The 15,979-nt window shown below is 36.5% G+C and overlaps 1 protein-coding gene across 1 annotated transcript in view; it reads right to left on the bottom strand.

The window, feature by feature from the left end:
• LOC124555420 (metalloendopeptidase OMA1, mitochondrial-like) overlaps positions 1-15,979 on the bottom strand; it is a 100,941-nt gene that overhangs the window by 3,653 nt on the left and 81,309 nt on the right. Inside the window, exons 6-7 of the mRNA XM_047129325.1 lie at positions 15,355-15,555; positions 6,623-6,796 (exon numbers count right to left, since the gene is read on the bottom strand). Coding sequence (XP_046985281.1) covers positions 6,623-6,796; positions 15,355-15,555 — 375 coding nt within the window. The remainder of the gene's footprint in view (positions 1-6,622; positions 6,797-15,354; positions 15,556-15,979) is intronic.

Genomic DNA, 15,979 nt, shown 5'->3' with positions numbered 1-15,979 from the left:
AGTGCGATAATGTGAGGCAAATACAATAAGAAAGATCAATAAGGGTGTAGCAAGTAAATGAGGTAAGTGAAGGTAGCTAAACATTAGATAAAACAAGTACATAAAGAAGTGTAGCACATTATCTGAAATGCAAATAGCTATTATGTTGTTATATCTAATACTGAGTGGGAACAACATTCTGCATAGAGTCATTCCACGGTAAGTGCCCTAGGGCTCCCAGCCCGGCCATCTTCAATTTTGATGAAATTTGTACAGGATGCACCTGAGGGCCTTACATGAACATATGCAAAGTGTCAGGCTCACCTGTAACTTGTTTGAGATGAGAGAGCCATTTTCGTGAAGACCACTTTTACAGAGACTGAAAAGTCATGAAGAAATCATCAAGTTTGGCACTCCACTGTTCCTAATGTAAAAGAGCTAGACTCTTGCTTCTGGTTATAACGGTACAATTTTGTGTACTCTACACACAAATGTTGCAAGCAGAGTTCAGAAAGCAATGCATTTGGCATAATCTCAGTTCAAAGTGGGCAACAAATCATGTCACGAGAAATTTGCCCTATAGTTTAACGAGGCATAAGTAGTGGAGAAAGTGCGCTATGGACCTGGTCTTTTGCCAAACTACTGTCTGTCTGGATGTTAAGTATATCACGAATTTTGGCCTGGCTTGTGTGTTTAATTACTGTTCTACCATACTATAAATTTGCTAAAAAACATGAATGTATCAAAATATACCCATGTTCAAAGTCATGTATCTCAAAATGGACACCTAGCACATTACATTCATTAACACCAGTCAACAGAGCACATTTCATACAGTTAGAAGAACTTATTTTCATTGTGATATCTCTTTGGGTAAGATGCAAAAATGTCACCTAAAATGTGGAATTTTGTTGATTATGTCAACATTGTTTAAATATTCATTTTGCTGTTTATTCGGTGATTTTTAAACCTGTTTGTGACAGGTTCATTGCTAAATTTAACCATTTAACTGTACTAGAGACTGCTACAAAATTTTTGGGAAGCTGAATGCTTATTAAATATATTTCTTTTCTTTATTTAAGACTTGACAATTTGATTTTAGTGTCTGAAGCATATCAAGTTGTTGCTAAAACGGAAGAACAAGATCAAGATAATGTATGCAGTTTTGGAAATACTGATTCCCCATGCCATTTAATGACTGAAAGCTGTAAAGCAACTTTCCTTAGAAGAACAAGAATTACTGACTTGATGGAGTGGTTTACACTATACTGAAAATACTCAACTATGCTTCCATCATGAAGCTTCACTCCTAACAAGATTTGACTTTTTGCAAAGATCATGCTGCAGCCCATTTGGCAAGAAAAACTACACAACACGGGAAAGCTTGCACTCAATCAACACAGAAACAGCTGACCTACTAAAAAGGATAACCATGTCTGATATTAAACCAGGCCAAAAAATGTGCCCTTCCTGTAGAAAAGAATTTGATACACTGAAATATTCACAAATGGATGTTACATATCAGTCAGATGAAGATGATGTTGGTCACAATTTGAATACAAGCTTAACATCTGTTGGAATATCACCATTAAAATTTCAATGAATTGGTGCAAGGGATACAAAAGGATATGCAAAGCGCAAAATGCATCAAGTTGAAGGTGCAATTATTAAGAAAATTGCAGAAGTGGGAGGACTTGATCCCAGTGAATTGGAGCAACCATCCACAAGCAAGCAATGCTTGACCTGTTCAGATTACATTGAGCTGATCCAAGAATTGAAAGAAAAATCACATATATCAAATAATAACAAGAAAATTCAAATTTTGACCTTAGTTCCTCAAAGTTGGTCTATCAAAAAGACTATGGAATAATTTTGTGTTTCAGAAAGAATGGTAAGGAAGGCTACGGAAAGCTGAACAGGGAATATTGGCACAGCTCAGAGGTAAATGTGGGAAAACCTTTCTGAGAATCTGAAGGCAAGAGTCATAGAACATTTTTATGAAGAAGAGTTTAGTCAGATTTGTCCAGTAAAAAAGGACTGTATTACTGTTTGGATAGATGGAGAAAATTTTAAAAAACAGAAATACTTATTACTGAGCAACTTAAAAGAAATGTTTGTTGCGTACTGCAATAAAAATGGTCTGGAAATTGGATTTTCCATATTTTGTGAATTAAGGCCAAAATGGTGTGTGACTGGAGGCACAGCTAATTCACATTCAGTTTGTGTCTGCACAATACATCAAAATGTGCAATTAATGTTGGCACATAGCCCAAGAAAAGAAGATTACAAAATTTTACTGAGCAAAATTGTCTGTAATTTAGAAACAAAGGATTGTATACTTCATCGCTGTGAAGTATGTCCAGGAACAGAAGCTCTAAATGAATATTTAGAAAGCACTTTTGCAGATATTGATCCTGAGGATACAATTCAGTTCAAACAATGGACTAACAGTGATAGAGATACACTTGAAACCAGAGAAATGACAGTTGAAGAATTCATTGAACTATTAGTTACAAAACTATTGGCCCTTTCTACTCACCACTACATTGCAAAGCATCAGAGCAAGCATTTGCAGTTCACTAAAGAAGGTCTCAAACCAGGAGAATTGATTATATTAATGAAATTTATGGAAAATTACTCCTTTATTGTTCAAGATGCAGTGCAGGGATGCCATTGGGAAAATAGTCAAGCTACAATTCATCCATTTGTATTTACTACAAAGGTAATGAAGACCCAAAGAGTGTCAGCTTCTGCATAATCAGTGATTGCCTCCGACATGACACAATTGCAGTGCACGTGTTTTTAACGTACTTGATCAAATCCATTAAGTGAATTTTTAAGGAAATTAAGCAAAGCCATTATTTTAGCGATGGTTCTGCAGATCAGTACAAAACTTTTAAGAGCTTCCTAAATGTTTGCCATCATAAAAAGATTTTGGCATTACTGCAGAATGGAATTTTTTCAGAACAAGCCATGGGAAATCACTATGTGATGGAATTGGGGGCACAGTTGAGCATTTAGCATCAAGAGCTAGCCTTCAATGCCCAATTGACAACCAAATCTTAACACCAACTGATCTGTTTGAATACTGCAAAAAAATGTTCATGGCACTGAATTTATTTATATTAAAAAAGAAATTATTGAAGATGCAAAAATTGATCAAGAGAAATGTTTGGAGGATGGATATACAGTGTCTGGTACAAGAGACCATCACCATTTTGTGCCAATTGATGAAAAGCGACTTAAGATTCACAGAGTATCAAATGATACATTGTCCTTTATAGCAAATGTTAACTGACATGCTAAAGTTGCTACTAAACATGTTGCCATTGATGAACTACAGCCTGGCCAGTATGTTTCTTGCGTTTATGATGGGAAATGGTGGATAGGAAATATCTGTGAAGTTTCATGTGAAGAAAAAGATGCCTTGATTAATTTCATGCATCCTCATGGAGCTGCTCAATCAATTCATTGGCCTACTAGAAAAGACATATGCTGGATCCCAGAACAACAGATAATTGCAGTCATACCAGTCCCAGCTGCTTCAATGATGGGGCGGCAATACAGTTTGCCGGAAGCAATAGTTTTGGACATCAGCAAAAAATTTAAAACATTTAACAATTGAATAATTCTGTATTACAGCTTTGGAACCACAGAGAGACCCAAAAAAGGCTTGGAAACCTGAAAGATACCCACATTCAGACTTGGGAACCTTCTAGATATTAGCATTGCGGCTTCGGAACCTGCTAGACACCCACTTTCAGGCTTGGGAACCCGCAGTAAAGAAACCCACCCGTGGCTGGGCTATTGGGCATGGCCCCTTGGCGATAGCGTTACCAGTCTTCAGATTGGTAGTGGCATAGCCACCATGGACCAACAGAAGGATTTTCCGAATTACCAAAAGAGTCAATAGTTTAGGGAAATTTTTTGCACCTTACCCAAAGAGGCACCAAAACAAAAATATATTTTTCTAATGGAACGAAATGTACTCTGTTCAATGGTGTTAATGAATGTGCTAGGTGTCCATTTTGAGATACATGACTTTGAACACGAGTATATTTTGATACATTCATGTTTTTTTAGCAAATTTACCGAATGGTAGAACAGTAATTAAACACACAAGCCAGGCCAAAATTTGTGATATACTTAACATCCAGACAGACAGTAGTTTGGCAAAAGACCAGGTCCATAGCGCACTTTCTCCACTACTTATGCCTCGTTAAACTATAGGGCAAATTACTCGTGACATGATTTGTTGCCCACTTTGAACTGAGATTATGCCAAATGCATTGCTTTCTGAACTCTGCTTGCAACATTTGTGTGTAGAGTACACAAAATTGTACCATTATACCCAGAAGCAAGAGTCTAGCTCTTTTACATTAGGAACAGTGGAGTGCCAAACTTGATGATTTCTTCATGACTTTTCGGTCTCTGTAAAAGTGGTCTTCACGAAAATGGCTCTCTCATCTCAAACAAGTTACAGGCGAGCCTGAAACTTTGCATAAGTTCACGTAGGGCCCTCAGGTACATCCTGTACAAATTTCATCAAAACTGAAGATGGTCGAGCTGGGATCATCATCTAAACTGCGTCACTTGACATGGAATGACCCCATAACAAAATCCAGAACAACAAAAAAATTATTTTACAATATACAAGTAATGTACTTTAAACATTAAACCATTCAGACATCTTTATACACTACATATGTAGGTTGGAACTTAAATAGTGGCAACACTGCTGTGGAGACACTATGCAATGGAATCTACTATTGTCGCTGATAGCACACATTGTTGACATACCTACCTTACCTGCGAGCAAATGGACTCACCCATCCCACGTCACCAGTGTGCGTACAATCGAGGCCAACACAGTCACTTGTGAGTGAGCGGTCTAACGTAACTGTGTCACTATGTTTTCGAAACAGGAACACCAGAGTTGGATAAAGACTGAATGTTCCAGAGCTCGTACAGCACAACAGTGTCATCAAGGTCTTCAAGAGGTGTGCAGGGAATCAGCATTGCCATACGGAACAGTGGCACATTGGGTAAAAGCCTTCAACGAAGGTCAGCAAACTGTGGCAGACATGCATCGAGCAGGTAGTCCTTGCATCTCTGAAGAAGAACTGCATGCTGTTGCCACGTTAGTGGACAGTGATTGATGCCATATGATTAGTGAGCCCGCCCACGAAACCGGATAAGTGCATACAACTGTGCTTCGCATCCTGAAGGAATGCCTGGGCATGCGAAAAATTGCATCAAGACGGGTTCTGCAGGACTTGACGGAAATGCAGAAATGGATGTGTTACGACACTGCTCAGACGCACTTGGAGCACTATGAGTGCGAAGGAGGGGCTTTCTTACACCGTATCGTAACACTGTATGACACATGGGCCACATCGTAAAAGCCAAAACTGAAACACCAATCCAATGAATGGTGTAATTATGGCTCACTGCGAAAGTCAAAAGTGCGTCAGAGCCCCATTTGTATGGTGAAAGTTATGGTGATTCTCATGTACGACTGTGATGGTGTTATCCTAACGCATTACGTTCCTCCATGGCAGATCATCAATGCACAGTATTACTGTTCATTTTTGGAGCGTCACCTGTGACCAGCTATGCGAAACGAGCGGCAACACTTTCTGCGCAACCCACCCATCATTTTGCACGGCAATGTGAGGGCACGTACAGCGCAAGCTGGGGCTGCTCTGTTCAGTCGATGGGACTGGAAAGTACTGTACCATCCACCATACTACCTGGACTTAAGTCCTCGTGACTTTGATTTGATTACGAAGATGAAGGAACCACTTTGTGGCATTCACTCCAGAACTGTTCCAGAGATTCGACAGGCAGTAGACTGCTCCATTTGCACCATCAACAGAACAGGCTCTGGTATACTACGCCTTCCACATTGCTGCAACAGGTTCTACACAACACTGGTAACTATTTTGAAGGACAGTAACAAGTGCAAACATGTAACTCTTTCGTATCTGTTGTGAATAAATAGTTGCCACTATTTAAGTTCCAACCCTCGTGTAAACACTTCAGATCTTTTGTTACCTGTGAGCTGTCTCACTCACTTTCAAGGGTTAACAGGAAGTTTGGATTCATGTTCCTATGGTCACAAAACTTACTGTGTATGAAGCCTACCACACATGACATTCGCGCTATCCTTTCACATATTCTTCCAAAATTTTCTGCACTCTGCAGTCACAAGCTTCTATCTCTGTTGTTTTTTTTTTTTGTCTACACTAGTTCTCTCCATATTACTGAAACAACCAGATCACTCAAATTATACAACTGTCATGTATTATTCTATGACCTTTAACTCCACAATTCTCTCAATGACATTCTCACACTATACGACGAGCTCTGGTTCACCTCACTATCCTCCCTAATTCAATCCCCCAACAGAAGATATAAAATAGTCTATCTTTTTGGACCCTTTAACATACATTACTGCATTTTCAAATTCTAAAGCAGATTATTACATGTTTTTTTAAACTTAGAGCATGCATCATTTTCCCTTTTGTATTCCATATGGATTCACTGTAGTTATATACACCACCTATTATGATTCATTTCCTTAGCACACTCTTTTACAGTGAGGCATACAGAAACAACAACAAATAAACAGCAGACTCACATTGCATTTTTCTCGGAGTTTCATGGCTTCTGGAACTTTCGAATCCAAAAACTTCTTCCTCGTGTCATATGCAGGATGGGTAGACAAGAATTCAATTACTTCCTCAGATTCACTATCACTGAGTGATTTCATCTTCTCCCAAAATGCACTGGCCTCCCTTACATCCAGACATGCCTGTGAAAAGAGTATTATTTAACTAAATTATGCAAAATGGGAAAACAATTTATGAAGTAACCAACGGTAGGCATTACATCATTGTGGCCACATAAATAGTAATAAGGAAGCAGCAGAGAGAGAGAATGGATTGGTTCATTCAGGTGTTAGAAAAAATAATATGATTATCACGTCCAAATCTTCCAACTTCTCTGCAAAGTACTATACTATTTTATGTTTTCAATTTTTAGTATAATATCTGTTGAAGTGTTCTGAGCTGTCAGTATGTTCGATCCTATTGGTACTGTACTGATATACTGTGATACCAGACCCCATTACTGCCAACAAGGACAAACTATTGCTGTCTGCTTGGTTTCTGTATCTATCACAACAGTTACAAATTGACTAAAACTAACTAGAGTTTCCTACGGGGGGGGGAGTAGACAAAAATATGGCAACACCAAAAGCAGGACACATTATCTTGCCCTATACGGTACAGGAAAACTGTTGGCATTGAAAACAGCTTCCAATCATGTTGGAATGGATAAACATAAGTCCTGTATGGTTTTCAACAGAATCTTATATACCATTCTTCCTGCAATATATGGTATGTTCAGGTAACGATGATGTGGGTGGATAGTGATTGTCCATCTCTCTCTCTCTCTCTCTCTCTCTCTCTCTCTCTCTCTCTCTCTCTCTCTCTAAAATAGACCACAAAGACTCAATAATATTGAGGTCTGGTGAATGTGGCAGCCAGGGGAGATTCTCAGTTCATCCTCATGCTCACAAAACTAATCCTAGATGATGGGAGCTGAGTGAAGAGGGGCCCTGTCATCTTGGAACACCATCACAGGCGAACAAATATTGTGCATGGGAAGGACGTGATCAGCCAAACAGGTCAGATAATGCTTGGCAGCAATGCGACCTTGCAGAATAACCACTGGGCCCACAGAATACCATGATATTGCCGCCCAAATCATTACCAAACTCTTGTCATGTTTCACTCTTAGCAGCAAGCAGTCTGCATCACAGGCTTGGGATGACGTACGCCAGATGTACACTCAGCTGGAAGTTGGAAACAGTGTGACACAACACTCATCAGACCAAATGAGTTACTTCCATAGTCCAGGTTTTATGGCTTCAACACCATGCTTTTATATTACAGGCTTTTGCATCACAGATGAGCGGTTTTGGAATTCCATATCACCCTTAAGTTCCCATGTTACAGAGTTCTCCCTTTAATACTGTCTGTCACTATCACTCAACACTAGTGCTACCAGGTGTCCCGTATTTCCCAGGGTATTCCGTATTTCTGACATAGTTTTGAATGTGCCACTGGGACAGGCTCTGGCCCATATTTCAACCTTGTTCAATTATTACTGTGAAATCTTTCACACTACAGGTGGCAAGTATGTATTATCTACACATGTACCACATGAAGATACAACTAGCGTGGCTATCAGTCTTTAATAGTGGCGGGCAGGGCCAATATTCACTGATTCCCATCCACTCGTGTGGCGCCATGTCTCTCTATTTGCCTCGGTCTGCTTGTTTTATATTCTTCTATTTGTTTATTATCCACCTCACTTCCATTGTACAATTTTGTGTTTAACATTTCCATTTGTTTGCTAACTAGTTTAAATTCTATGTCAATGCATGTTAACAACACTGGAAGGATTTTTTAATTCCATTTTTGGTTGTCATTCTAGTTTATTGTTTTCCAAGAACTGCTACATGTTGAACACGTTAAGCTTGTGAATTATTTCTAAAACTATGGACAAAATGAGTGATTTAAGTGATAGTGACACAGACAATTCATCCAGAAATGGTGGAATACCTTCTAAGAAAGATAAAAGGCTGACTAAGTATAATCAGAACTGGGACAATAGTTGTTGCTAGTTAAGACAAGTAAAAGAAAGCTTGTACAATGTGTACTGTTGCCTGTGCAATACAGATTTCTCATGTGCTCATGGAGGCATTGCTGGTGTAAAACAACATGTATCTACTAAATCTCACATGACTGTTGTTAGCAATAGAGCATCAAGTATCTTATGCAAATATTCTGCGAAGTGTGAACCATCTGCCTTGGAGACAGACAAGATTATTGCTGGAGGACTTGCATTTGTTTATCACATGGTAAAGTATTCTCTTAGCTACAATAATATGGATTGTTCACACAAATTATTACCATATAGCTGCAGTGATTCAAAAATTGCCACTGTTTTAGCTGTGGAAGAACAAAAGTAGAAGCTATTATATATGAAGTACTAGCCAAAGAATCTGTTAAAAATATTTTATAGGCCACCCAAGAAAAAAATCTACACTTTTCTATAGTGACAGATGCAACTAATTAAAAAATAAATGTTTCCGATTTGCTTACGATTCTTTGATTATGATACTGGGGTTGTACACCATCCACTGGAATTTGTAGAATATAACAATGCAAGTATATATTAGGTTTTGAGGTTATTAATATACACACTGGAGACAAATGGATTGTTTTTAAATAAAATTTCAGCATTCACTGCTGACAACATAAATGTAAACTTCAGAGGAAACCATTCCATTTATACACTTCCTTTAGCTAAAAATGATGAATTCTCAAAGCTGGCTGCCATGTCCATAGTCCATATTCTCCACAACGCCACAAAATACAGAACTGATAAACTGAAAATGGATGTAGAAAGTTTGATACTGAAAATATGCAGTCACCTCAATAGATCTATGAAATGAAGAGCAGACTTGCAACTCCAATTTGAAGTGAATGAGGTTCAATGGGAAGAAATAACAAAACATGTTGCCACCAGATTTTTCTCCCTTGGTCCTGCTGTCGAAAGAGAATTACAAATGTGGTCTGCACTAAAATCTCATTTTCTGTAATTCTGCAAAGCATGTCCTCATCTATTATGAAAGATAATCACATGTAAGAAGAGGAGGAAAAAAACTTTGGTGTATTTGTCATTTCTGCCTAATATAACTTTTTGATAATGAAAAAGACTAATTCACATTCTCTGTCAATTGCTGAAATGCATGGGATTTGCAAAAAGCTTAACAAAGAATAAAAGACGACTTTTTTTGGAAGTAAGGCACTAATGCAAAAGAATCTATTCGGAATGATTTTCTGCAGTTCTACACCAATTTTGTAGGATATTTGTTACCATGATATGATTTCTCAGAAAACAACATCCTTTCCAATACGCTGTTTTTAAACTTAAAATCGCCAATAAATTACGACCATTTTCAAAAAGCTGTCTAACTTTTAAGGATCAATCAACTGAGTATAGACTCCTTATACAAAGAATTTTAAATAATTAAAAGAAGCCTGGACAAGGCGCAGTCTTTCGATGACAAAAATAAGAGTGCAATGGATAAATGCTAGAAAATCATGGAAGGTTTTTTCAGGAATGAAATCCCTAACATTTTGCACATCCCTAGTTCCAACTGCTTCAGAAAAAGGATTTTTTTTTACAGATGGCATTAAAATGAACTGGTGTATGAAATAAATGTACCCGAATTTGGTAAAAAGTGAATTAATGACCATTTTCAACTATGATTATAACTGCATTGATTTTTTTAAAAAAAATTGTCAAATCAAATGAAAGAATGTTAAAACTTACACATTATTCATTAAAATATAATAAAGACCAATAAATCACAAAAAACTGTCCCAGGCAAACAAGGGAAATCCCATTTTTTTGCCCAACTGAACATTTGTCCCTTACTGGGTAAAAAAACTGGCAACACTACTCAATACACACTTTCATCTGTTATGTGACTTAGCACATGGTGTTTTTTCTGCTTTCCCTGAATGCAGTATAAATGTTCAATACAGTGTCTCTTAAAACACCAAACACTTTGGCTACCTTGACTATGGAAGCACCCACCATACGAGCACCAACAATTTGCCTACATTCGAATTCACTTAGCTCCAACATAATGCACTCATGATGCAGAACATTGACCTGACCATGGCTGACACTTGCAACATATTTGGGGGCATTAACAGGTGCCATTTGTGATAAAATGTAACAGCACCACCTGCAGGCTTGGCTACCATCTGCTTTTATTTGTTTACTTATTTCTTTGTTTACTTAACCTGAAATGATTAGGGCCAGGGTTTCACACACACACACAGTACCTTTTATACAGCGTAGTTACCTAAGAAATAACAATTTCAATGTGACAAATAGTATTAAAATGATTTGAGTGTATATAGTGACAATGTGAGAAAGTAATACTGACAATCAACTAATAAAGTTAATACTTGCAGTACTTGTACCACCACCATTACTACTACTACTACTACTACTACTACTACTACTACTTCTGCCACTAACAATGGTGATAACACTAATAATAATAACAACAATAATAATAATAATAATTATTATTATTATTATTATTATTATTCTTTCCTGTCTCGGACGTTATGTCTGGTTAAAAATGGAAAGTGACGCGGATCTTGATCAAGCATGACTTCCTTTTAACTGTACGGTATATGTTACATTGCATTTAAGAACTTTCGGGTAATTGCACAAGTATCAATAATTACACATGTCTGTAGTTGTATATGTATGTTTGGATGTAGCTGTATTGCGTTGATGTACTGGTGGATATTGTGTGGTATGACTCCTGTAGTTGATAGTATAATTGGTATAATGTCAACTTTATCCTGATGCCACATGTCCTTGACTTCCTCAGCCAGTTGGATGTATTTTTCAATTTTTTCTCCTGTTTTCTTCTGTATATGTGTTGTATTGGGTATGGATATTTCCATTAGTTGCGTTAATTTCTTCTTTTTATTGGTGAGTATGATGTCAGGTTTGTAATGTGGTGTTGTTTTGTCTGTTATAATGGTTCTGTTCCAGTATAATTTGTATTCATCATTCTCCAATACATTTTGCGGTGCATACTTGTATGTGGGAACATGTTGTTTTATTGGTTTATGTTGTATGGCAAGTTGTTGACGTATTATTTTTGCTACATTGTCATGTCTTCTGGGGTATTCTGTATTTGTTAGTATTGTACATCCGTTGTGATGTGATCTACTGTTTCTATTTGTTGTTTGCAAAGTCGGCATTTATCTGTTGTGGTATTGGGATCTTTAATAATATGCTTGCTGTAATATATGGTGTTTATTGTTTGATCCTGTATTGCAATCATGAATCCTTCTGTCTCACTGTATATATTGCCTTTTCTTAGCCATGTGTTAGATGTGTCTTGATCGATGTGTGGCTGTGTTAGATGATACGGGTGCTCGCCATGTAGTGTTTTCTTTTTCCAATTTACTTTCTTCGTATCTGTTGATGTTATGTGATCTAAAGGGTTGTAGAAGTGGTTATGAAATGGTGTAGCTGATGTATTTATATGAGTGAGTGCTTTGTGTATTTTGCTAGTTTCTGCTCGTTCTATAAAGAATTTTCTTACATTGTCTACCTGCCAATAATGTAAGTTTTTTATGTCGATAAATCCCCTTCCTCCTCCCTTTCTGCTTAATGTGAATCTTTCTGTTGCTGAATGTATGTGATGTATTCTATATTTGTGGCATTGTGATCGTGTAAATGTATTGAGTGCTTCTACGTCTGTGTTACTCCATTTCACTACTCCAAATGAGTAGGTCAATATTGGTATAGCATAACTATTTATAGCCTTTGTCTTGTTTCTTCCTGTCAATTCTGTTTTCAGTGTTTTTGTTAGTCTTTCTCTATATCTTTCTTTTAGTTCTTCTTTAATATTTGTATTATCTATTCCTATTTTTTGTCTGTATCCTAGATATTTATAGGCATCTGTTTTTTCCATCACTTCTATGCAGTCGCTGTGGTTATCCAATATGTAATCTTCTTGTTTAGTGTGTTTTCCCTTGACTATGCTTTTTTCTTACATTTATCTGTTCCAAAAGCCATATTTATATCACTGCTGAATACTTCTGTTACCTTTAGTAATTGGTTGAGTTGTTGATTTGTTGCTGCCAGTAGTTTTAGATCATCCATGTATAGCAGATGTGTGATTTTGTGTGGGTATGTTCCAGTAATATTGTATCCATAATTTGTATTATTTAGCATGTTGGATAGTGGGTTCAGAGCAAGGCAGAACCAGAAAGGACTTAATAAGTCTACTTGGTATATTCCACGCTTAATCTGTATGGGCTGTGATGTGATATTATTCGAATTTGTTTGGATATTAAGTGTGGTTTTCCAATTTTTCATTACTATGTTTAGGAACTGTATCAATTTAGGATCTACTTTGTATATTTCCAATATTTGTAGTAACCATGAGTGGGGTACACTATCAAAAGCTTTTTGGTAATCAATGTATGCATAATGTAGCGACCTTTGTTTAGTTTTAGCTTTATATGTCACCTCTGCATCTATTATCAGTTGCTCTTTACATTCTCGTGCTCCTTTGCAACAGCCTTTTTGTTCTGTGAAAAAGTTGTTAAATGTGTTGGCTACTTCTAAGGGGTTTGTTACTTTTTTATTTTTATGTGATAGTGTTATATTTTTGCAAGGTTGTCTGTATTCTCCAAATTCTTTTTTTATAACACTCCACATAGCCTTTGATTTATTAGCTGAATTATAAATGATTTCATCATTATGCATTATTTTTGCTGTTTTTATTACTTTTCTCAATATTTTGGAGTATTTTTTATAGTATGCGTGTACTACAAGTGAGGAATTTTTTGAGTTACATATTTCATGAAGGAGTCTTTTCTTCTGGCATGAAACCCTTATTCCCTTTGTGATCCAGCCATTTGTTCTAGAGTTCCCCCGTATGGTTAATGTTTTCAGTGGGAATGCAAGTTCAAAGAAATGGGTTAATATATCAATGAAAGTGTTGAATTTTTCATTTATATCATTCATTTTGTACACTCCTAGCCACTTTTCTTTCTGTAATAAGTTGTTGAAGTAGTTTACATTATGCTGATTATAACTTCGATATGCTGTTCTGAAAGACATGTTGTTAATATTACTGCCTTGTACTTTTATGCTTAATATTTGAGCAAGATGATCACTAAAACCTGCATTGAAAATTTTTAGTGAGGTGTTTTGTAAACTCTTCTTGACTAGAAACTGATCAAGAGCTGTTTGACAAGTTTCTGTTACTCGGGTAGCTGCTTTTACTTCAGCCTTTAAATTATAGGATTTTGCAAGGTTCAAAATGGTCTCCATATTTCCACTATTCATGAGGAAGTGAATATTGAAGTCACCACAGATTATCAATTCACAATTCATTTTATTTACTTTATTTAGCAATGACTCCATTTTGTTTAAGAAAAGTTCAAAATTCCCGGAAGGTGATCAGTAAACTGTAGCAATAACCAGGTTGAACTGAGTAATTTTTATAGCTGCAATTTCATAATCCTTTTCGACATTTGCCCTAGTTAAGTCAGGTAGTGTAATAAAATCACATTATCCTTTGTGTAAATTGCTACCCCACCCTGCTTGCTGTTTTTCCTGCAGTAGTAAGCAGCCAAAACAAATTTGTTTATTTTCGTATTATGGATTAATTCTGGGTTTAGCCAGTGACATCATGTATCATATTACTTTACTTGACATGATGCATTATATTACGTGACATGGGTACTAATACTAACAAGTGAAAGCGCAAATATGCAATATGTTTTGATTTAAATGTCTTTGAAGCTGTCAAATAAGTTGAAAAGCTAGTTCCCTTTCTTTAAATGCCTAATTCTGTCCATGAGATAATCGCCTTTTTGTGCTATGATAAGAGCATTTTTCATTCTGGTTCTGTTAATATTTAAGAAGATAAAAAAATAATTTTATTACAGTAGCTTCTGAGAATCAGAATTAGACAGTAAGTCAGAGGAGAGGCAGCACAATACACAAGATGGTGATTCAGACACTTTGCTAGAAGGCTGCATGTAACAGCACTCTTTTAAGGTTTTGCATGCAGGGTTAGCTTTCAGTGGGTTTTTTTCCTCACTTCATTGTCAGATAGGGATCTTGGCTATTGCAAAGCACATGTAGTGTTCAGCAATAGTTTTTACTGTAGTTATGATGATGTGTTTAGTTTGATCAGAAACAAAATATTGAGTTTACGCATCCACTTGTGCTTATTTCAGCAGTAGCATCCTATTTAACACTGGTGAATGGGAAACACTAGGGTGTCATGTCCTGATTTTTTAATATCTCACAAGAAAAATGGACAAGGGAGAGATTTATGTACAGTGCAATCACCAGAATAATGCAACAGCTCACAAATTGTAAACATCATATCTAATATTATCACAGTACACAAAAATTCTGTTTAATAATAGGAATTATTTCCTGAAACACAGCTTGCAGAAAATAAATAAGGAAAATTGTGACTGGCAGCAGCAAACATAACTTTATAATAATAATAAAAAAAAACACTGACTTTTATTCACAATAACAAATGACATGTTTTATCATGTGTCAGGCAGTTTCTTCAATGTAACTTCAGTCATTTTTCAATTACTAGCAGTAGTTTATGTTCAATACTTTTTATACACAAAAGATGAAGGAGAGAAATTTCCATGTACAGGAGCATGTAACATTACAAATATATCATATGCTTAATACAGTCTAAGACATTACCTTGGCAGCCAACTGCAAACCTACTTCATCAGCTTCAGACTCAACACTGCGACTAAACGGTAAGTGAACAAGAGTATTTACAAACAAATTGGACAACCATTGAGAAAACATGGCAACACCATCAGGAAACAATGCCCATAATATAATAATTGGCACAATCATCAATAATTCATGTAAATGCAATCTGCTCATCTGCTCTGCCTGGAAACAAAAGAAAAAAATACACATTAGTACATTGTAATTAATTCCATGACTGGCTTTTTGCAGAAATACATACATTCTATGTTTGCTTCCTATAGTTCAGTCACTGAATGTCCAAACTATTAAAGAGATGTATTGAATAAACTGTTAACAGAGAGAGTGTGGAAAACAAGGACAAGTTGACAGAAGTGAATGGACAACATATCTGACGCCATGGCCACAACAGTAAAAGATGTAATGGCATCAGGTAGTTTCTCAGACAATCTAAAGATAACACAAGTAGCCCCCATTTACAAGAACCTGTATATTAGAGGAAGAACTGGCTATGAGTTAACAAAATCGTATATTAGCAACGGCAAACAATTTAATTGATGTGAAGCCATCATAAAACTGTTATTCAAGCAATATTGAGGATTGTTTAATC

The sequence above is a fragment of the Schistocerca americana genome, chromosome X (assembly GCF_021461395.2).
Source record: "Schistocerca americana isolate TAMUIC-IGC-003095 chromosome X, iqSchAmer2.1, whole genome shotgun sequence".
NCBI classification, from domain to species: Eukaryota; Metazoa; Arthropoda; class Insecta; order Orthoptera; family Acrididae; genus Schistocerca; species Schistocerca americana.
The sequence above is the reverse complement of the archived record's forward strand: the minus strand, read 5'-3'. Positions and strand labels throughout refer to the sequence as shown.